The sequence below is a fragment of the Ambystoma mexicanum genome, chromosome 9 (assembly GCF_040938575.1).
Source record: "Ambystoma mexicanum isolate Mex_15411 chromosome 9, UKY_AmexF1_1, whole genome shotgun sequence".
NCBI lineage: Eukaryota > Metazoa > Chordata > Amphibia > Caudata > Ambystomatidae > Ambystoma > Ambystoma mexicanum.
This window is the reverse complement of record NC_090931.1, coordinates 918,937,790-918,961,029: the sequence shown is the minus strand read 5'-3', so window position 1 is coordinate 918,961,029 and position 23,240 is coordinate 918,937,790. Positions and strand designations below refer to the sequence as shown.

The window sequence follows — 23,240 nt, the reverse complement described above, 5'->3', positions numbered from 1 at the left end:
GTACGTATTATTAGTCTGTGATAGAAAGACAGTGTTGAGATCCAAGTCTTTAATCGTGCCAATTCATACTCAATGGTCCTCATTGTCAGTGAGCTGGAGTGGAAATAAGGTACTGGCACCTTTTCTGGACTGGCTCACTCAAGAGTCTGCCGGTAGGGGCTGTAAATACCAGCAGGTGTCCTGCGGGAAGTTCAGGCCCCTACTGGCAGATAAATCACTGAAACACTGGTATTGTTACTAAAGATGCTGGTGCTTCAGTGTTCCCATTTCATTGGAGTCCTATATGGGAAATTACTGTTCCGCCACCGCCTGTAACATCTCTGTATTACCGGGATATCGGGCAGCAGAAACGGTAAACCGAGGTTGCCGGTACCGGCGGCCTATCGGCAACCTCATAATGAGGGCCAATTTGTCAGGAATAAATTATTCATACTGTGTCATGAGCCGGCTGTCGTGGCAGTTGACTGTGAAGGTTAATTGAGGGCCAGTGCATTTCTTGTTGTGAAGGTGGCGGCGGATTCTCTTGAAACAGCAGGGAGATAACGGTGTCCAATCCAAGAGAGGACGTTTGGGAGATGCCGGGGGAATAGAGGTAGGCATTTTGCAAAGGTGCCCGGCATACGTCTTACAACCACAAGCTCTGTACCCATTTCAGGTCGTGACACACACATGTCAAAGGCAATGCCCTGAATGTCAACTTTGATCTGAACAAGTCTCACCAGTCAACCTTCAGCTTATACTCCTAATGGATTACCTCCTTCCCTGACAGGACTTCTGCTGCAAAGTATCAAATCAAGCTTTATCCACCAGCTCTCAGAGGGGCACTATCAAGGCAGAAAGAGATGTCAACAGATTTATGTAATGGCTTTACTTCAACTGAAAAACTTTATTTAAAATGAGTAACTGCAGACCGGCCGCTAGATTTTGAATTGACTTTTTAGTGCAAAAGTCCATTAATAAAAGTCCAGCGGCTGGTCCGTAGTTAGTCATTTTAAATAAATAATGTACCATACACTGAATATTTGTAATTGTGATATTAATAATTATATTTTACTGTTCAAATCGCATGTATTTCCAATTTTAAAAAATGTATCTTTAATAAAACATAACAATTTTTTTAAAAAAACACACTACTAATGCATGGCAAATGCGATGATGAGCATGGTTTGAAACATAACACCAGCATATACCATTTAATGTTTTTTTAATTAACCGAAATTAAATGCAGTTGAAGATAAATGAAACTAATCTATCTGGAAGCAATCAAGGACAACCAAACTAAGCCCATTTAACCGTAGTTCAGTTTTATTTTTGTTATTTATGTGCTTATATTACGCCGGAGCCCGCAGGCATCAGGGCGCTTACGTTTAGATGAGGATAACATATAATTAAACGAGACAACTGGATGTATTATAAGACCTAGGTATATCTGATTTCTTTAAAAATGGCTTTCTTCAAGGCTTTCCTGAATGCCAGGTGACTGCTCTCTAATCTGATTGGTTTTGGTAGTCCTTTCCACATTTTGGCAGCTTTGACTGTGAAGGATCTACCTAGACGGTTTGTTCTTTTGAACATGGGGCGAGCAATCTGCCCCAATGATTCTGATTTCAGTGATCGGCCTGGAATGTATTGATATATCTGATTCTTCAGATATGAAGGTGATTTACCATGGAGGCATGGATGGATTATAGTCATTGCTTTAAACAAAATTCTGTCCTTGATTGGCAGCCAGTGAAGAGATCGTCTGTCTGGGGCAATTTGATCCCTTTTTGTTTTCTTTCTCACTATTCGCACTGCGCTATTTTGAATTACCTGGCACCTGTTTATGCACCCGTTATTAGCTCCTACCAACAGAGCATTACCATAATCTAATCTGGATTGGATCGTGGCCATTGCTATGGTGGCACTGTTCTTCACATTCAGGTATGGTCTGATGTGCCTCAATAGTCGCAGATGATATTAGTAGTTCTTACTTAGAAGAGATTCAGCACTGAGCGATGCCTCTAAGTAGATACCCAAGGTCTTTACCTTTTCTGCCACTTTTAGGGGTGAATGTTTTTATCTGGAAGCTTTCGTATTCTTTGTTAAGTTTCACTCGCGCCTGCCATGCCCCAAATACCAAATATCATCAGCTCTGTTTTGCTCCCATTCAGGCACATCGAGTTGGCTTTCATGCATATCTCAATGTCGTTATAAATCATCTCCAAATTATGTGCGTCTGTGTCGTAACATCCCGTCAGCTCCATCACGAGCTGTGTATCATCAGCGTAATTTGTGAAAAATGTTCTGATTTTCTCAAACACTGTGCAAAGGTCTCTGAGCTATAAATTGAAAAGAAGTGTAGATGGACTCGCCCCTTGTGGGACCCCGAAATTAATGGGTTCTGATGGTGAGAAATGTTCTACCCAATGTATTTTGGACGATAAGCTTGAAAGAAAAGTATCCATTTGGTGGCTTTTGTTGAACATCCTCCCTTACTTCCAGTGCCAACTGAAGCTGCTTGTGATCTAATAAATAAAAGGCTGCCGACAAGTCGAGTAATATTAAATTACCCGACTTGCTTTTGTTCATTATCTCAAGCATGTGCGACTCGAGATCTAGAAGTGCTGTTTCCGTGCTGTGGTTGCTCCTAAAACCGGATTGTTGATTATGTAAAATGTTATTCTCGTCTACGAAGGTTTGTAGTTGCACTGCAGCTACCTTGTCAAGAATCTTCAGGAGATAGTTGCAGTTGGTTATAGGGCATACATTATTAGGGTCCTTTTGGCCCAGGCTTGTTTTTTTTTTTTAGTATTGATGTTACTGTAACCGTTTTAATGGAATCTGGGATATGACTGTCTCTAAATGAGGAATTCACTAGACGTGTTAAGAATGGTATGAACATGTACTTGTGGTCTAGGATCATCTGGGCGGCATTACGGTTTCTGCACATGCCGTTGGTTTCATGGAAGAAAGGATAGCCCTCATGTTCTTCTCTGTTATTGGTGCAAAGTCAAATGTCTCTGTACTTTTGTATGTCTGAGGGTTTACTGCAGGACGAGACAGTTGATTCTTACAGTTTCAAAAGTGGAAAAACACGTCTCTGCCCTTTGTGGCAGCTGCAAAGTTAACGAAGAGTAAGCACACGCTGCAGACACGCGGCCATCCAGGATGCCAGAAAACAGAGAAAACACCAGGGGGACTGGTCTGGGGAAAGGCTGTCGGGAGAAGGTAGCGAGGAAAGCGCAGAAGATCTTATTGAGTTGCAGAAGTCAGGGGCTATGCACATGAAGAGGAGGAGTAAGGGGGGGCACCCACCAGGAACAGTAAGTTACCTAAACGAACACTAGTCACATGCCCACTAGCTTTGGGTTTCTTTTACAATCCATGTAACGTATATTGCTCCAGCAACCATTTAACCACCCGTGTCATCCCGTCTTGTGTACGCCCAAGTGGTTTACACTATTCTGGCAGCGACCCCCATATTTTACTAATCTAAAACTGAACCCGCCTTCAATGAGCCATAATCTGTTGTCACAATGAACCTAAAAAAGGATGGGTGCCGTTCAACCAACATCCGCAGTTGTAACCAGATTTTTATTCAAATCAATGTCACCTCATAAATTAGTAAGAAAAGTTTTAAATGAAAGATATTTTGAAAAAAAAGACATTCCTTTCAAAGTTTGCTACTGGGCTAACACAAGCAAAGAATGGCATATAGATGTTTTGATTTTGATTTTCAGCCATGACATACAGCTTTGGCGAATTCCACTAAAGACAGACTTTAGTTGACATGAAAAGAATGACTGCATAGTTGCTGGACTGGTGGTGTGACGATTACAAGTCAATATGCTTGATGGTGTTTAACAGAATGGTAAATCTATGGATGATATTGGGTATGTGTCCCTCTGTATGCACGTGTTCCTCTACCAAGGACTGGTGGCATGGGTTGGCATGGTTTGAATGAATCATGGATGCTTACTAAAATATCTGACCATGCTGGGATCAATGTACAGACCAGGATTTTTCGCTTCACCACCACAATAGTTAGGGCCATATTCTGTTCAATATAACTTAGGTGACGCAAAAGGCCAGCACTGGCCTGACAAAAAAGGGCAGAAACACACACAGCTACAGGAAATGAAGAGGCTATGCATGGGAGAGACGACCTCCCAAGTCTCGAATTCTATTCCGGGTCAGTCCTTGCACCCAGTGCTTAATTTGTAAGAAAATAAGTGCTAGGGCCCAACTATTTTCTAGCACGCTTGTGACACTGCGGGCGGGCTGTTCCCCACCATTGCTGCCACCACCCACAGCTGCTCCCCACAGTGTCGACACTATCAATCACTTCATAATCAGTGTGGGTTTGAGACAATGGGCCTCATTACGACCCTGGCGGAACGGGTTAAACGGTGCCGTAAAAGGCTGCAGCGCCGTTCAACCCGTACCGCCACATTACGAGGTCCCCTCGCGGGACACGTTAAGCACGTCTGGGAAAACCAGGCGTGCATTCCGGGTCCCGCGAGGGGAAGAGGGAGCAAACAAGGGGCCATCTCGTAATGGCCCGTTGTTTACTCCCTCTCCCATTCCCATTCAGCCCTATGGGGGGGCACGAGCACGAGTCAGGGACAATGAAACCAGCACAATTAGGTGCGCACGTCCAATAGGTTTCTCTGCACTGCTAGCAAGTCCTGCTCAAAACCCGCCAGCCGCTGCTTTATCCCTGGAATGGCCAAGCAATGGCACGGGATCTCAACTTACATGCAAATGTAGGTGATGATCTCGAAGAACAGGTGCACGGTTGGAAATATCTTTATGCTCTGAACGTTGGGCCACGGAGACGCACATGCATGGCACGGAAAATGGCATGTCCAGTTACTGCAACAGTCTCTTATCAGTTATCTACCATCCCGCGCTAGCCGAAAATATGCAGCGTCCGGGGATGGTAAAAGTAACAGCTGCACAGGATTTGCACTTTTAAAACACAAACGAGGATACAAAAGGTGTCTCCAGGAAACAGCGAGCCAGCCTTTTAATAGATGAACATTTTTCTTATGCGTTTGTTTACAGAAATGAACACACTCACTGCAGTACACCGCTTACTTGAGATAGTGAGAGCAGGTCACGGACTGTCATTGGAGTTAGAGGCACAGTAGCGCGATTCGATGAACCGAAGATGGTGACTCATGTCCCGGATTCACTGTATCCAGAAACGGCTGGATTTCAGGGGAGCTGGTGGGGTCAGTCGGTCAGCCATGACCACAGGCCGTAGAATCCATACATGCCACCATGACTCTGATAACACGCGCTATCACCATGCGGAAGTAGCACATTGTAGCAAGGGCTCAGGGCACGTGAAAAGCAAACAGCAGGCCTCACCAAGCTCCACCCATCTGACTGACAGATGGGTGTACACAACAATCCCTGCCTGACTGGGGAGAAAAAAGGAAGCCGCCCACAGAATCTCTCTTTTTTTAATACAACAACCTGTAGCTTGCAGAAATAGGAGGACACTCGAAACCCACCTACCTCCATGGATCAACTTCATCATAGGCCCAGGAGCCCAGCCCTGCAGTGTTATGCTCCCGGATGCTGGAAGTCACAAGCGCTGGTGCTCAACCCCACATACAAAATAAGTTCTGGTGCTGGGCACCGGAAACCAAAGGCACAAATTAAGCACTGTAAATGCACACCCCACCAGTTCCATGCTGAAAGATCTACAAAAGAAAGGCTGAGAAGGGCCTGGTTATGTGTATGGGGCGGGGTGTCCTTTATGGTGGCCATGGCCTTCTGGATACACCTAATGCCTGCGGCCGTCACATAAGCATGGCTCAATTTACAAAGAAACAGAGGGTGTAGGGTTTAGAGCAGTAATTTGATATTTCTCACGGTAGTCACAAAAAGACTCTGGCTCTATTTTAATTATGCAGATGGCTACAGGCATTTTATATTCAGGAGAGATGATGGCATTAACTTCGGCCAAATAGTTTCCATGGACCATGTCTGTGAGTGAGTGAAATCAATATTGAATTCCTCTGTAATTTGGCATATATAGACAGTGTTTGGCGCAGGACACTGAACACTTTCTTTAAAATCAAAAATTATGAATGCTTTAATGACAAGCTATGATGAAAAATTATGGGCCCCGCCAAAGATATCAAAAATCAATTATGAACACCTTTGGGAATTCCACTAATGTCCCTACACCCCGCCACCCTGTACAGCTGTACCCCTCATCATTTTAGATGACAGTCTCCACTTATTCGACATATTAAACTCCAGTATATGTTTGACACAACAGACTGTGGAACGTGTCACTATTTTACTTTCATACTTTCTTTCTCTTGTGTTTAAAATTGTATTTCCACACGTCTTTTGGTCTACTAACCTCCTGGTGCGGTCAGTATTTTTCTCCCCAAATGATTATGTTTGAATAGCTTTTTAGTGCAAATTGAAAAAGAGAATCAATAAATTGTGTTTTTAACAGACATTTTGGCACATGAGCAGCAACTGATTGACTCCTGCCCATGGATTCCGCAACCTTTGACTGTGAATGCGTAAAAGGGAGAGTTAGCCTGTTTTCCTGTCTCTGTATTGTTAAGCATGTTCTCCCCTTCTTAAACGGCCCCCCCGGCACAAAAAAGTGGTCCCATTTAGAGCTGCATGGTTGTATACCTCTGTAAATCGCTCCGTTGCTTCTCGAAGCCAGGTCCGTGCTCAATAAATACCATAGAAATAATAATCAAATGTGTTTCAAGCTGAATATTCTCAATTTAACGCATTAGACGATCCACTCACAAGTCTGTGCCACCTCAATACAAATAATATGAGTCTGAACCTCCCTGCAGAGCGTGCAACCAACAAATCTACAGAGTGAACCCATAACATACGTCAGCGGTTCGAAAAATCGCATTTAGACATGACCCAACAAGACATCAACAGAACACAGCCAACACAAGGACCAAAAGTGGATGAAATTAAAGAACAGTTGGGATGTTTATCCAGCACAAGAAAGCAAACTATCCTACCAAATGCTCCTAATCCATGACCAACCACTTGGCTACCATAGAGATGCTGCTCAAAAGACCCAGTAGACCTTTACAACCTGAAAACCTGGTCAACTTAATTAAAGAGCCCCCAAAACTAACACCTGCTACTGCTAACAGCAGACCGGGCATAACAATCACCACCAACATCTTCCAAATGATGTAGGAATGCAATACTGACCACCTAGGAATCACAGAGACATGGAAACTGTACCCCAACAGTTACTCCCATCCTTTCTCCTTAATGCAAAATATTTGTAATCAACATAGCAGCTAAACAAGGAGGGGGAGACTCCTTGGAATACTCTGAGAAATATCAAATTCCTGCTCTAAACACTGCACATTTTTTTATTTTGGAAATGTTGTAGTGACCAAAAAAGGCCCCAACTATTCTTGTGGGATAGTGACTGCCTGGTCAGAAACACACATTCGTGCTAGCATGCTTAGATTTTCTAGTAAGCATCCAAGAAGCAACACACGTGTGATCCTACGGGGTATAAACCACTGGTTATACTGCCCTGAATCCAAAAACACAAAATTGTTCTTTCAAGCCATGACAAACCCAGGTTTGCAGTCCTAGGAAGATGAACCGGGGCATAAAAATGGACAGGTGCCCACCATTGCCTATAGGCTTACCATTCCATTTAAAACCAACAAACATGTTGACTTCTCATGGATCGACCACCAGTTACTTCTCAACGAATGGGAGATACAAGCATACCCTCCATAAAAATATTGGAGGCTCAAACCATAAACTAAATCCAAGGCCACTTTCTTGAGTTAATAGACAACATTTTTAAGACAGTTTGAATGCCTCTAGGAGTTGCCCCACAAAACTAGATTGCGCAAACACCCTTCAATTTAACCTCAATCACAAAATAGTGAAAACGCTAGATGTAATCACACTGATTGGATAAGGCAAGAATAAAGAATCCCTCGGAAAAGGACCATCAATGGTTTGATGACGAATTTGCACAACTAAAAAAGAAAGGTAGAATCCTGGAACTTAAATGGCGGTAATCCAACATTCCCAAAGACAAATTAGCCTGTAAAATATATTTGCAATCAACAAGCAAAGAAAAGTAAGAACACATTTGTTTTACGAGGGTCATATGAGCACTGCATAAAGAAAAATAATAGAGATGTTGAAAATGTATAAAGAGCTAACTGACCCGTTGCAAACTAAAAGTGATCAAAAAACTTCGCCGGATCTTGCCAAATGTATTAGCCACTATGTTCCAAGAAAAGGTTGCCCACATTCTAAATAACATCAAACAAACAATACAGCCTAATGCAACCCCAGCCACTAACACTACTTCGAAACCACAGAAGAGTGTATTAAAGATACTGAAAACCTTAATGCATCGGCTGGACAGTGCTATACCTGCACAGTGGCCCTTACCAAAGACTACCGAAGCACCGTGGCACAAGCCCCGTCAGATCTTTGCAGTCCATTCATAGCAGAAGGCGAGATACCCCCCTTTGCCTAAATCTGCCCCAGCACCCCCACTGAAAATAACCAATTGCAGAGCCGAGTGCCCCTGATGACTATCACCCAATATCACATTCACAGCCATAATCCAGGGAAAATCAATAACCAATGTGACTGGGCCAGAGATATGTTCCTGTCAGGTGGGGGATGGGGAACCCTCTTAGCTGGGGTTGGGAGGCCTACCAGGGTTAATGAAAGACCCAGAGCATCCCCAGCGGTGGGGTGCAGGATTTGCGAGGGCCCCAGTCCCTGCCTTTCCCCTTGTGCCTGCTGGTATAATGGGGGTAATACTGTCTATCAGACCATGCCTCCACAGCAGCATTCTGGCCAGTGTCTTTCTCCTTTTCCTGGACCTGTCACCCCATCAGCGGCAAAGACACCAGCCGCAAAAACCCCAAAAGAGACTGATGGTTACAACCAAGAAGGAAAAAAAGACAGCAGTAGGGATCGTGTGTGACCTGCTCTGGAGAAGACAACACGATGTGCCAGAGTGCGGGGTTCACCTTTTCAATTCGCCCACCATTAACAAGTCTGCGCTGACAGAATGCTAGCTCAAGCTTGGGCACAGAGCGGTGGGCAAGACAAGACTATATTGCATATAATTCTTACCTGCACGGCGGCACCCTCTCCAATCCAGGAATTGTAGCCCTGTGGATCAAAAGGGAGCTGGGCTTATGGTATTAGCATAATTGACCGAAAAACATTTGACCTAAAATATTTGATTGACTTTTTTGACCTTTCTTTCGGTCAAATGTAATTAAATATATATATATATATATATATATATGGGGTGGGTAAGGGTATAGATTAGGTTGAGGGGATGTGTGGGTAGAGTTAAAGGGGGTCTCCCCCCGCAATTTAGACTGAAAAAAGGGTTAAATAAATTCGATCAAATGTGATTAGGTCAAGTGCTTTAGGTGAAATAGACCCAAACGGGGCTTACAACCTTTTTAGACTCCTGCCCGGTCTGTAACACTTCCCTGGTGGAAAGAACAGCTAGCGGTTGGCCTGGGGAACCAGGTGAGGAGGCAAACCAATGGAGGGGAATTAGGGAGGAGGTCTGGGTTATTGGGTGAGGTGAAGGGAGGAGTAGCAAGACCAAGAGAGCCGCTGGAGGAAGGACAGAGTAGAAGAGCACAGAGAAGGTTTATTGAAGGTGTGTGCAACATGAGGTTTTAGTTGGTGTGAGAGAGGGGTACGCTGATGTCTGAGTGGGCGTGGTAGGTGTGTGAGTGGTATTAGTTGTGGCAAAGAAAGGAGGGTGGCTGTGGGAGAAGGTGTGGGTGGAGTGTGACGGGAGTGTAGCAGAGAATAATAGTAGCAATGGTGTGATAAGAGGCAAAGTGGTGATGTGGAGAGAGGGGTAGTAGTAGTGTGGGGAGAAAAGGGGGAGTAGTTGAGAGAGACAGGGAGGGTAGTAGTGGGGTGTACTAAGAAGAGGCAGTAGAAAGGGAGAGAGAAAGTAGGAGAGAGTAAGGGTGGAGGTGAGGCATAGTAGAAGGGCCATCAGAGTGAGAGAAGAAGTGGTAGGAAGAGAGAGGAGAGATGGTGGGTGGAGTAGGAAGGGGAGGGAAGCGTCAGAGGAGAAAGGGAGAGTGACAGTAAGAACTAGGGAAGTCAGAGTGTCTAGCACTGTGGAGACAATAGAGCAGGGTACACCCGAGATTCTTCCCGGAGGAGTCATCTCTGCCAGCAAGACAGGGGAGTGAACTCCCAACTCTAGATTAGATAGAGAGGGTCGGCCCTTAGAGAGCCCCCAAACATTTGAAGAAATAAAAACCTTGAACTGTCTCAGAGAGTCAGAAAATAACTTGCAGAGCATAAACCAACCTGGGTTCCGCCCTAACGGAAGTACTGCAACTGGCCTCCTCTTAATGAGCGGGAAAATACCCGAATCACTCGATAGAAGGACAGTCCACTTGCCCTCATGCCATCACATGGTAACATGTAAAAATACCTTCTGGGAAATACATCCTGAAAAACACCTGTTGTGCAAATACTGATTTGGAAAACACTGTTAGAAAAAAGAATGAAGGTTGGGGAAAGGGAAGGAGTGGGAGTAGGTGGGCTATGGATGCTATCGCCTCCTTATGCCCATGAAAAGCAAACATGGGAAAGGGACATTAGAAAAAAGTAAACAATAGGAGAACATGCACGATAAGGAAGATGGCAAAGCATAAAACAAAAAATAAGGGACAAAATCCATGGGGGGGGGGGGGTGAAATAACCAAATAACCAGCAACAACAAAGAAAACAAAAGAAAGAAAAAACGCATTTGCTGTAAAGTCGGTTTTAACGCAAGGTAGTGTTCAGAAATGATTAAGGCAAAAGGCGTTCAAGAGAAACATATGTTGACATGGAACCACTCATGAATGGAAAAGGTATGTGTTAGAAAGATGTGTTGACAGGGAAGCAGGCGAAGTGGAAGGCACTTACTGCCAAAGCACCCGGGCTGCGCTGCAGTTTGTTGTAAGGGCTGTACTTCGGTTTCATGGGCTTCCCCGCTACCCGGTCCTTGTGCCTTCTACTGGAGATGTGCTGCAATGCAAACCAGCCATTGTCATTAGATGCTTCGGAATGCCAGATATCATAAGGTTTTTACAATCTTTGACGAACGTAGCAATACGGATCACTGATTCGTTATATAATTTTGCCATATATGCGGTACATTATATTTTCCCTCAGGTAGAAATCACTTTAAACGTATCCTGGTGCTTGCTGACCATAATACGTAATAGTCTTGTCCACAAACAAAATGTCTTTTAAACGAACCGTTAACCGCTCTTTTGTAGATTATGTCATATTTGGTGCTTCGAAAAATTCCAAATGATGCAAAGACAGTCTCGAATTCACTCCACCTGTCTCCTTCACACAAAATAATGACATGTGTTCAATTGTCCATATGTATTCCTAAACTGGACCATGCACCAAAAATGATGAAGCTGACTGACCTACCATCGCAAACATCGAGAAATGTATAATTAATATGTGCAGCAGTAGCCCAGCAGGCAGGAGATGCCATTAAGTGCAAGCCACACACATCCACCCATTACTCTGCAACATCAAACCCTCTGTCCTGTGCAGTTCATCATCAAAGCGAAACAAGTATTGGCACCTCTCTCTACTGCTGTAGCCTAAACCTGCGCCTGCCCACTGAGCTTGATGAAAGGTACCACACATTAGATCCCACTGCACTAACAGGCACGAGGCTACATCATGCCCTGCCGCAGAAGTGTTCAGTCTTGCCGTCTCATACCAGCACACACCACATACATCGCTTTCCAACATGTAAGAATGTCTCTTTACAGCGACTGCAGCCATGAGGCTGGAGCCCCTTGTATTAAGTATATGTATTAAATATGCATTTTATTGCAGTGATTTCTTTTGCATGCTCCTGGGGAGCTGAACGAAGTTTGAGCTTTTATAAGCTATTCCATAGACTTACAGGGGAAGTTCTCTCAGAAATATTATTGGCCTAATTGATAGGGCATATGTCTATGCATCTTACTTTCGATTTTCCCACATTTACACATCATGCAAAACCGCCATGGTGCGCTAATCTTATCCACTGATCCATTGCCCTAAATCCAAGTGCCCCCCCCCATGACAGTAAATCGTAAAACCCGCCCCTGAAGCTGACATCATTGGAAACTTATGCCCCTTGTCACAACACCAGTGCATGTCTCCCATCTACAAAACCAACCAAGGCTGATCCTGCTTAGCTCTACAGGCAGCACGGTCAAATCCATCCAGGCTGTAAAGCTGAATCAGATCAATGCTTCATAAGTCAGTAAAATGGCTAGATGTATGGGGTTCAGCGAAATCGTCCTCAGCTGGTTCAAATTGTACCTTTCTAATCGCCACGAGTTTGTACAAATGGATTCCTCCAAATCACCAACACTACCGATCTTCTATGGAGTCCCGCAATGATCCAACCTCTCCTCTGTGATCTTCAGCCTTTACATGAAACCACCACTACGCAGATGACACGCATCTCTGCCTCAGATATCCTCCATCGAAGACATCCACAGGCTCAAGGCCTGCCTCTCATTGATCCAGTCCTGGATGTTCAGTGCTTACCTGAAGCTGATTCCATGTCATTTCGCCGACACCCGTTTTTATGACAGGTGTTTTGCAGTGGGAGTTTTTATGAAAAACGTCATTGAAATTTTGTTGAGGGTGAGAAGGTTCATCCCAAACCCCTCTTCATTTTACTATTTTTTTATTTCCCTGCCCCCCAACCCTTTATTTGCCCTTTCCTACCCCCCAAAAATATTTTATGGAGTTTTTCATAAAAACTCCCACGGCAAAACACCCGTTGTAAAAACGGGTCTCGGTGAAAGGACGCCATACCCCTGAAGCTCAACCCCTCCAAGACTGAATTCCTACTGCTGACCAACAACAACGAACACCCGGACATCCAGACTTGGCTCTCTGCTATGTACCTAGAGGGCGCTCCAGCTGGCCACCTGTGCTAAGTTCCTTGGGCTCAATAACGACAGACACCTCTCCTTCAAACAGCAAATAGCAAGGAAGACACAAATGGCTTGGTACTGGCTTCCTCTCCTGTGAAAAATAAAGCCCTTCATCTCATGAAAACAACTTCAGATCTGCTGTCCAAGCTTTGGTCCTCCCCCACCTGGATGATGGCAAATTCCTTTTGGAAAGCCTTCTGGTAACTACTCTGGCTCCCCTGAGATGAGTACTGCATGCTGCAGCATGACTCATCAAAGGACTCCGCAAACACTACCCCGACCCTCATCAAACTGCACTGGGTCCCACTGCAAGCCCATATCATTTTCAAATTGGGCTGCATCATGTACAAGGCTGTCATGAAGTCCCCAAGCTACCTCACTGAGAAACTCAGCATCTCCGGAGACCTACAATCCACCAGAAGTAAAGACATTTGCAGATCTGAACTCCGCCAGTTCAGGAAGGAAAAAACAGATGATAGGTCTTCACTGTCTATGGCTGAAGAATCTGGAACCTCCTCCCTATCAACATGCAACTCACCCCCTCGCTTCTACAGTTCAGGAAGGAGCTGAAGACCCTCTTCTTCAAGGAAAGGTTCCTCCCTAAAACCTAGGTCCATACACTGCCCACTCCCCACCTTACCCGAGAATGGATAATCTGATCCCCACTGTTTCCTCCCCTGGCTACTTGTAGATCCATTGCTGACTACTGCCCTCACTCCCCGTTGTTAGATCCCCACTTCCTTGCTTCTATGATTGTAAGCGATCCACTGCTTCCAGTAGCTAGGATCATGCTCAATAAATGCCCTAATAATGATGATAATAATAATCATAATAATAATACATTTGATCTCATAGGCTGGTGCTGCACATCAGTATGTGGATCATATTCCTAATGGTGTCATGTTCATATTTGGTAACATGATATCCAGGGTAATAACTAAGTCACCAGCATAACTGGACATGTGTGCTTCACATAAATCTATTTATTTTTATTAACTGTATTTATTGTATTTTGGTTTATCAAAACCTCTATGCAAATACAATACAAACCATCACATCCACATTACTAATTCACATACATAAAATGAATCAAATTTGTTTGTGATGCATCCCACAAGAAACCCCACAGATTATCTGTGTCCATTATTCTAAAATCACATACATACCGGCCAAAGCAATCTGAGCATAAATCCTTCGTTTCCCTACACTCCAAAATCAAGTGTCTCCAATTCTCGAGTCTAGCAATGTCTTTACATGCTCAACAAATTCTATTTTAGTTTTCTATTCCCCTCCTGGGGCCCCACACATCCAGAGTGCAAAGTTGATTTAAGCTGAATGTTACATAAATGGTTCCATGTGATAATGTTGCCTGAAAAAAAACCAACAAAAAAAACACAAAACCCCCCCCAAGAAAACATCGGCAGACGTTTTTTTTCTGACCCCTGAAATACTCTTGTATTCTAGGAGGGTTATAATTTTATATTATAAACTCCAATCCTACAATATTTGGGGAAAGTGTTTGATTTTACTAATGGTGCATTTTTGGGCAAATGTCGCCTCCTGGCGGCCATTTCCCATTCAACTTTATCACTGGACACCAAATAAATGTGTCTATTCATGGGGTCTGGACATATTTCTATGTATTTAGGCATATTAGTTCTTGAATTTATAATCTTTGCATATTCGCTTAATAAAGCATATCGGTGTATACTTGTGTAAATTGTGTCACCCAACCATGGTCTTTGATTTTTTTCCTTCATATTTACTGAACAGGAAACCAATAACTAGACTGTGGAATCAACTTCATAGTTATTTAACAGGAAGGAAGATTCCGCAGTCAGTATCTCCTTGAGCGTCTCATAGGGAGAGTCTACTGGGATTCATTATTTTGTACAATATTGTTAACTTCTTGATTGATGGAATCAATAGATTGCAGTCCAAACTCAAGTCTAATTGGCACCATTGTAGGCTGTGGGGTAGATTTAACACTCGCTTCCATAAAAACTCTTCAATCTTGGTTGTTACCTTCTCGTGTGCGTACTCTTCTCCCTCCAATCCATATGTTAGGGATGGTATCAACTTTTGTACATAAATGTTTTTGAGAGGAACAAACAAAAATCGACATTTTGTACACATTTTTTTCATCTGGGCCTAGAATGGTGATAGCTTCACAGTAAGTCGTTTCATCAAAATGGAAGACTTTTTACCACTCAAGATTGTATACTCTAAGTATCTAATTTGATTACATGTCTGAATTCTTATTTGCTTAATGAACCAGGGCAACTTTTCCATTTGCCCAGTCTCTTTAAAGGTCAAGATGGCAGATTTTGTTGCATTGATAGATACATTTATTCATTACTAAATAATCTACACAGCTCAATAGCCTTTGTAGGTGAATTTGAGTTGTGTTGAATAATATTATATCATCAGCAAATGCCATGAATTGCCAATGCGTGTGTCCAATCTTGGGTGGAAATGCGCAAACCTTGCTCAACTCCTACTCTAAATCACCCAAGCAGAGGCTGAAGAGAAAGGGTGCTAACACGCATCTTTTTCTCAAACCTATCGCGGAAGCAATATTTCGCGTCAATCCACCATTCATGTTGAGCCTTACTTGCAGGGTTGTTCCTGAATATAATTGTATCAATATATTCAACGCCCCATGAGGTATACCTTTCTTTCATAGCTTATTCCATAAGATATTTTTGATCGATACGATCGAAAGCAAACTGTAGGTCCAGAAATGCAATATGGACCTTATTGCCCCTAGATTGTTGTTTTAAGATTTTTAATATAGAAGTATTCAATGAACAGCCCACACCCTTTGTGTCTGGAACACTGACAGCTGCTTGGTGGCTGTGACTTAGTGTTCCAGATCCTTGAGGACCAAAGAAGCAAACACTTCTGGAAGAGTCCAATAGCCAAATGGGTCTGTAATTTTCCAGCTGATCTTATCACCCTTTTTGAATATTGGTCCAATAAAACTATTGTGCCAGGAATCCGGAAAGTGAGATTCACTAACTATTTGTTTAAATAATGAATCAAGGATTTGCCTCCAAGAACTGGGGTTTCCTTTCAACAAATAATTGGCCAGCCCATCCGGACCCATAGCCTTGTCTCTTTACTACCAACAATTATATTGGCAATATCTTCACGCAAAAAGTCACTAAATCTATATTTGTTTCCTCAAAAGCATGCAGTACGATGGAGGAACAAAATCATATCAGAGATGTGACCAGCACCTGATATCATGTGCAATGAATTTCATGAAGAGTTGAGAACTACTATTTTCAGGCATGGCGTGGTGCACAGTTGAACCAATGTGATTAGTATGAGCTCCTTCTGCCTGGACAAGGCCCTTAACTTGTGCTCCAAAAGACCAAAGAAGGATTCCCAAAAACATGGATTGGCAGAGATAAAGGTCTTATGCACTGATGGACTATACCTCCACCAGGCCACGGGATCTGATCCCGATTGAAGATCAGAAGTAAATAGAGCCTCTTTAGGAAAATGTATGACTCTGAAATGACAAATGTATGGCCTGCAGAATGAGACATGGATGCGGACAGTCCATATAATGAGTTGTGTGGCAGAGCCATGGGAAGCTCGGACACAGACAGGGAGGACACACTTTTCTTAGGGCTGAGCCCCAGCCAGCTGGACAAGCATCCATGCTCAGCTGTGCTCAGGGGCAACCTGTGGAGAAACATTCTGGCTGTGGTGGCAATAAACATGCTGCATTGCAGAAGAGAGTGTGCAAATGAGAGGTGGAGCCAATTGAGAAGGGGATAGCATGAGCACTGCAGTAGATCCCCAATAGGTTGCACATACACGTTTTAGCTCACTGTACCTTTCACAGAGGAGAAATATGCATTTGCATACCAGTCTTTGTCCCACCCACAAGGGCAGTCTGGCACCGAAATCCTAGGCAATTCTCCTCTGAACAAGAGTACCAACAGCAACCCCAGACACGTGTTTGGCTGTGTACGGCCTCCGCAGTGAGGTGATGAAAATGATTATTTCTCCTTTGTGAAGGGTGCAGTGAGCTAAAACATGGTCGTTGACCCTCCTGAGTGGGAGACATCCCATAGAACAGGGTATTTGACCCATGTTCATTCTCATTAGAAGGGCTCCCACACCTTTGTTTAATTATTGAAGGAAGAGGCCCCTCACAGAAGGGGCAACATACCAACCAATGCTGAGAGCAGATGTGAAGAGGACCCCCCCAACTCCTGCAGGGTGAACAGCCCTCTAATTACATAGAGAGGCTCGACAAATGGAGAATGCTGGTCGTTCACGTAGCAGATTGTGCAGGGTAAAGGCACTGCTAGTGGGCCCTATCCCGGAATGATGGATAGCACTATGACCTGTTGGAAAGCGGTGAGCAGTGACCATCTTGATACGGGTGATACAAATACAAAAAAGTGGGTCCCTAGGCCTGGGACTCAAAGAAAATGTAAAGCTTAAGCAATGGCCGCATAGACATGAGGATATCCCCAAGAGGTGGTACGACTGGATTCTCTCTGGTTGGCCACCTCACTGCACCAATAGGGACATGAGTGTCAGTGCCGTAAGGAACCAGAGGAGGTAAAAGAGAGATGGCTGTCAGCAGACATGGCCATCTGATAAAGATAAGGGGCCCAGTCACATGTAGGCAAAACTGATGTCTCCTTCTCCTTTCTTATGTACAGAGGCATCCATTTTATTTTGATTAGCAAGCAAACCATCAACCACAGATGGGGAAAGGCAAGCAAGATCATCACTTACAATTTGCAATTGATAAAACAGGAAAAGGCTTGGAGAGCCAAATTGCACTGAGCTGCCAATACCATATGATCTCAAGAGCTTAGTGAGACTGAACGAAGAGCAGGGCAGGATCTGGACAATGGAACACATATAATCTATGAAAGGGCAAATCCAAAATGTAGATCAAAGAGACAGCACGTAAGTTTATAGGGTCAAGGATGCTGAAGCAAATTTCAGAATATTGATGTGAAATTTCTGTCAGAGAGGGTGGAAGGGAAAGACAAGAAACACAAAGAATTGTTGATGGATATGATGAGGAAAGACCAGCAACTCACCCCCAGTCCTCTTAGTTTGTCGCAGAGAGAGCACATAGACCCTCCTGCGAGACAGCTAGAGCCTGGTGCTGCCTTAAGACCGGTTAACACCCAAATAATGAACTTCAGAGACCATGGCATGATCCTTCGAGAGATGCGTAGGATCGGGGCCAGCCAAAAATCGTGAATGTCCTGTGTTCAATCGAGGCCACACATGTTTGTAGAAGTGAAGACGAACCTACGAGTCCAACGCATAAAGAAAGACCTGTTACTCCTGCTAGCCCTGTGGAGACCACTCCTTCATCTAACAGAAAAGAAGAGGCTTCCTGGGAGGAGATATTGGGCAGTAATCAGATTAGAAGGAAACACGGAACTGAAGAGTTGGAAGTTTCTAGATGCGTAAGGAAGACCTGACTCCTTTTATATGTAAATCGTGCTATTGATATATGTAGAGGTTTCCATCTCCTGTCTACTCCTTCATGGTTTGTGCCATAATTTCTCATCAGCACTCGTGAATGGAATTCATAGGATGTTTGAAGCTTGAACCCAGATGAAAAGCAATGCAGCACTGCACCCAGGGGACACAACCAGGGGGGCTACATGTAGGGAAATGACCATCAATCAGTCCTACTCTGCAGCTCACACCAATAAAAGACACGAGTGCGCCTACTCCTCAATTTTGTATTGTGATTGGTTTGCTACAACCATTACACAACATATAAAAGTACACAAGTTGACAAGTAGAAAGATAAAAAAAGAAAAAACGAATAAGAAAAAACATATACAGAATATATCTCATATGTCCCATTACATGGCACAGAATATCAAGTAAATGAATCTAAAATGAACTACAACAAAGACAACTAGTTGTGTTTGGCTTGTTTTTTTTTTAAATAATGCACTCATTTTGTGATAGAGGAGAGCATTAATAAGGCATTGTGAGGAGCCAATAGTATTGTCATTTAGCTCTGTTCTTGTGTTGGCTGATGTCCTTACAGAAATATCAGACTCCAAAATCCTATTCATCTGGGTACATCATCTCTTGCTACTATGGCCAGCTCTGCTCCCTTCCCTTTCCAATCTATGAGGCCTGCTCAGCCACATGGATAGGCTAAGAGCTGCTCCTCACAGATATTGACACGTAAAGCTCATGCCAGAGTTCTGGCCCTGCCATCTGCCTCTCCGCTGGCTCATGATTGAATTCAAATGATCTACATTGACACAATGAACTTGTACTTTTTCATGTTGGCTTTTAGGCAGCACTGCAAGTGCTGCATACACGCCAGATCTATTGCCTTTTGACATGAAGCTAGGACAGAGATTCCAAGTGAGGAGGGACGCGGCCAGTAGGCGTTGTTTGGAATTTTAACCGCCCTTTGATTGCCAATATCCATGCTTGTCCCGATTGCCATTTCATCCCACTACCAGCCCTACCAAACGCCCCCTCTCCAAATCTCATCAAAAAAGCTTTGGATGCCTTTGCTATTTTCAAAGCAGTCTTCTGAGAGGTGATGGCTTAAATGTAGCTGTTAACCAGCTACTGGTGTAATAACCATGTGGGTCTTCAACCACTTAATTTATAGGCAAACAAGTGTGTTCTTGCAGCTGTTCCTTGCATACCCTGTTAAAAAGGAATTTGGCAAAGCCAACCATTTTGGTCCTGGGCGTTGAACTAAAAAACATCTTGTGAGCCACATTTTTCAGACTCTACCTATACAAAAGCTAAAACTGTTTGCTTTGTCAAAGCTTATTTATACTCTCCTGCTTTTCAGACTTTAAGTTCAGTCATGATGCAGTTAGACCATTTGGAAATGCAAGGCTAGCAAAAGAATCAATAATTAGGTATCAATCCCTGATTATTTGTCCATATTTTGGTCCTCTGATGCAGCCATAGCAGCATTGTACAGGATCTTCTACATAGCAAACAAATACCTGATGTGGTCCCATGGTTTGATTTGCAGTAGCATGCAGTAGCATTATTGTTATTAGTACTAACAACAACAATAATAATAATGCTTTTTTGTTGTGATCGCTAATACATCCTTGCAAATCAATGGCGCTCTCTTTATTGATCACAGAATTAGGAAAGTAGGAATCAACTCACGAGGGCAGGCCACACAGATATTTCTGCAGCAGCCGCTATTAACCAAAAGAAACCTCCAGCTTAATCCTCTTCCCATAGATCAACTGTGTCTAGGACCTTCACGTTAGGGCAATATTTAAGCAATAAACCCCGAGCAGGGGTGGCATTACCGGTCAAGTAATGCCCTGAGGCATCAGTTACAGGCCCAAGCTAAGCGGCGGCCTTAATGATAGACCATGGGCATTACCTGTCTGGTAATGTCTCCCACCCTGCTCAGGGTTTATTGCTATTAGCATCCCGACATGTCATAACGGGATGCTTATAGGTTTTTTTTCATGCTCAGAAACAGCAAACATGCCATTTCTCAACTTGAAAAGAAACCTACAATCCAAGTTAGCTGCCATGGACGAGGTTGAAGGGAAGTGCACGTAGTCCCTTCTCCCTTTCCATGGTGCCCATTGCAGCAATAGGGATGCGTCGGGAATAATATTGTTCCCGGTGCCAATGAGGAACAAGGGAGCATCAGGTTAGTGGGGGGGCGTTAAATATGTGGGAAAGAGGGGTGGGGGTTAGGCAGAAGGGGATGTAGAGGAGCAAGGGGTGCACTTACCTTGGTCCGGGCAGTGGGAAATGGCACCCACCCGATCCCAGGAGGCTTGGAATGGGGGCTTTACTGTGTGGTAAAGACCTTGTTCTGGGCCTCCGGATTGGCGGGAGGCTGCCACCCCCCCACAGGGTGCTAATGAAGAATATTGTAGGACTCTCAAATGTTTTCCCCATTTACATTGGCTGTAGGCTAGGTGGACAGCTCACAATTAAGTGCTGGCCTCAGAGATGGGGCCAGGCTGCAGTTCACAAGTTTGAATCACCAGGCTAGCCTATTATTACAGTGGTTAGAAGCGGGTGAAATGTGGCATCAAGTGCTATAAAAACAAGATTATTATTGCAGCCCCACCACCAGTAATACCAAAATAATAACTGCTATTTTGGTAAAGCTGGTGAAGTCTACTAACCAAGCTGAGGTTATTGAGAGAGCAATTACCAAAGTTACGCTTTGGAGTCTGATGAAAGTGATCTTGACATCAGCCCAGCACTTAAAGAATGTGAATAATTGCAACAGTAGCGGTGACAAGGAGGTGCGATGGAGGGCGGCACCACTAAAGTGGGCTGCATGTTGCTTTTCACCTCTGTGTCTTGTGGAAGTGAGACATCTCCTGGGGCTGATGACTCAGCAGACCTAGCCGACATACAGGTGTCCATGGGGCTTCTGGCATTTGTGTCTAAAAGTACAAAAATGTGCTAACACTTCTCAACTATTAACGGTACTGTGACGAATCAACTTCCGGGGCACCAGTGGTCCAGGGATGAATATCGGTTCATGAACCATCAAGCAAGCCCACACCTCTAGTACACCAGAAGAGATCCAAACAGATAGGAAATGCAAGCAAATTACAAACCTCCTTGTACAATTTTGGTAATGCGGACAGAACAGCAGGCTGATCTCTCCAAGGTCGTGAATCGTTGTTTAGTCGCAACACAGCGAAATACAATTATTATGTAACTCATTCAAAGCCGGCATTGTGGTTATTGTGCTGCGTGAGTGGAATCCTTTTGAGTTGCCCTCGTAGTGCAACTTGAGCAGTTTGTTACCCACTCTGTGCTTATAATGCAATTAGCGAACTAACACCAATAACGAGCAGAGATATCCGTGGTTTCAACCTTAAGTTATAGAACTAACGGGTAACTGAGACCTGATACAGCTGATTATAATTAATTACAAAACGTTACTGTGATCTTTTGTTCTTTTCTTTTCTTTGTTTTTCTCCTGATGGTTGATAATAACTTAAATTGTTAATAGGATAGAAGAAGTAAAAAATATAGGGAAAAGAAAAGGGGAAAAAGGGAAAGAAGGAGGAGGGGAAAAGGAAGGGAAGAGAAAAAGAAAGGAAAAGGGGAAAGGAAGGAAAAAACAAAAACTTAATAAGAAGAGCTCACAAATCAAGCGCGATAAGGTTCTGATGACTGTCAGGACAAGGTGTACGAGTCTAACAGCAGCTGAATATTTGCCAGGGTCCTCTGACACTGACAAAGAACTTATGGAGTGTGCGCAACAGCGGTCAGTTGCGATGATTTCTGAGAGTGAGGACGCAGGTGTTCCTGATTATTTGCAATCCTTATATTGCGAGGATCAGATTATACCGATTACCATCAGCGTAGATGACATTAACCAAGTGAGGGAGTGCAAGCCTTCACATTCATTTATGGATACTCCACCAATCTTTGAATCAGGTGTAATAACAAAGTTGGCCTTATCAGAGCACTTTGACGCTTCAACGCAGTGCTCTATTCAATCTGACAGAATGTTCCCGCTTAAAACATTCATTGACAACAAGGCGCTGCAACATGAGAAGGCTGAGGATATATTGATCCTGACGGAAATAAAAAATCAATCACAAACACTGAGATACTGAGGGTTTTAATAGCTATGCCTGAAGTATGCATCAAAGAATTACTAAAAATACAATCGGATGGACGTGATAATAGCTAGTGTACCCATAGGCCATCTCCCGGAAAAAGAGAAAGCTGACAAAAACATCAGAAAAAAATACAGTGAAAGGTACAGCTACACTAGATGTCATTGTTCTTGAGGATTCACTAAAAAGTGGTGTAACTGAATCTGGTGTTGACAATTGTGAACCCATGGCCACTGATGATGGGGAAACGAGATTAGAAGTTGGAAGGGTACCTAACTCTGTGAGTGACTCTGTCTCACAGTATAATATATAAATATCAAAAGAAAAACGAAGAAAGAATAAACGCAAACAAGCGCAAGACCAAAGGATATTGAATGTATCTTCTAGATAGTTCTTGAGAGATAATAATTTATGTAATGAAAAGAAAGAGCAGGTAAAAGAGGGTGCTGCCAAAGTGATAGAGGACTGCCGGCAAAGAGTTTGTGTACCAAGAAAGACATCAGTTGGCCTTGTAAACACTAATAATAAAGAACAACTTGAGAATACGGGTTATATTGAGCGGAAAATGAATCTGTCAGATGCCCTGAAGAATAAAATCATAACAGACAGAATTGATATGAATTTGAAATCT

General features: G+C 43.5%; 1 protein-coding gene across 7 annotated transcripts in view; it reads right to left on the bottom strand.

Moving 5' to 3' along the window:
- Positions 1-23,240, bottom strand: part of ZNF385B (zinc finger protein 385B) — a 1,357,263-nt gene that overhangs the window by 32,035 nt on the left and 1,301,988 nt on the right. For all 7 annotated transcript variants that reach the window (XM_069616089.1, XM_069616087.1, XM_069616088.1 and 4 more), the window contains one exon: positions 10,954-11,055. In XM_069616089.1, coding sequence (XP_069472190.1) covers positions 10,954-11,055 — 102 coding nt within the window. The remainder of the gene's footprint in view (positions 1-10,953; positions 11,056-23,240) is intronic.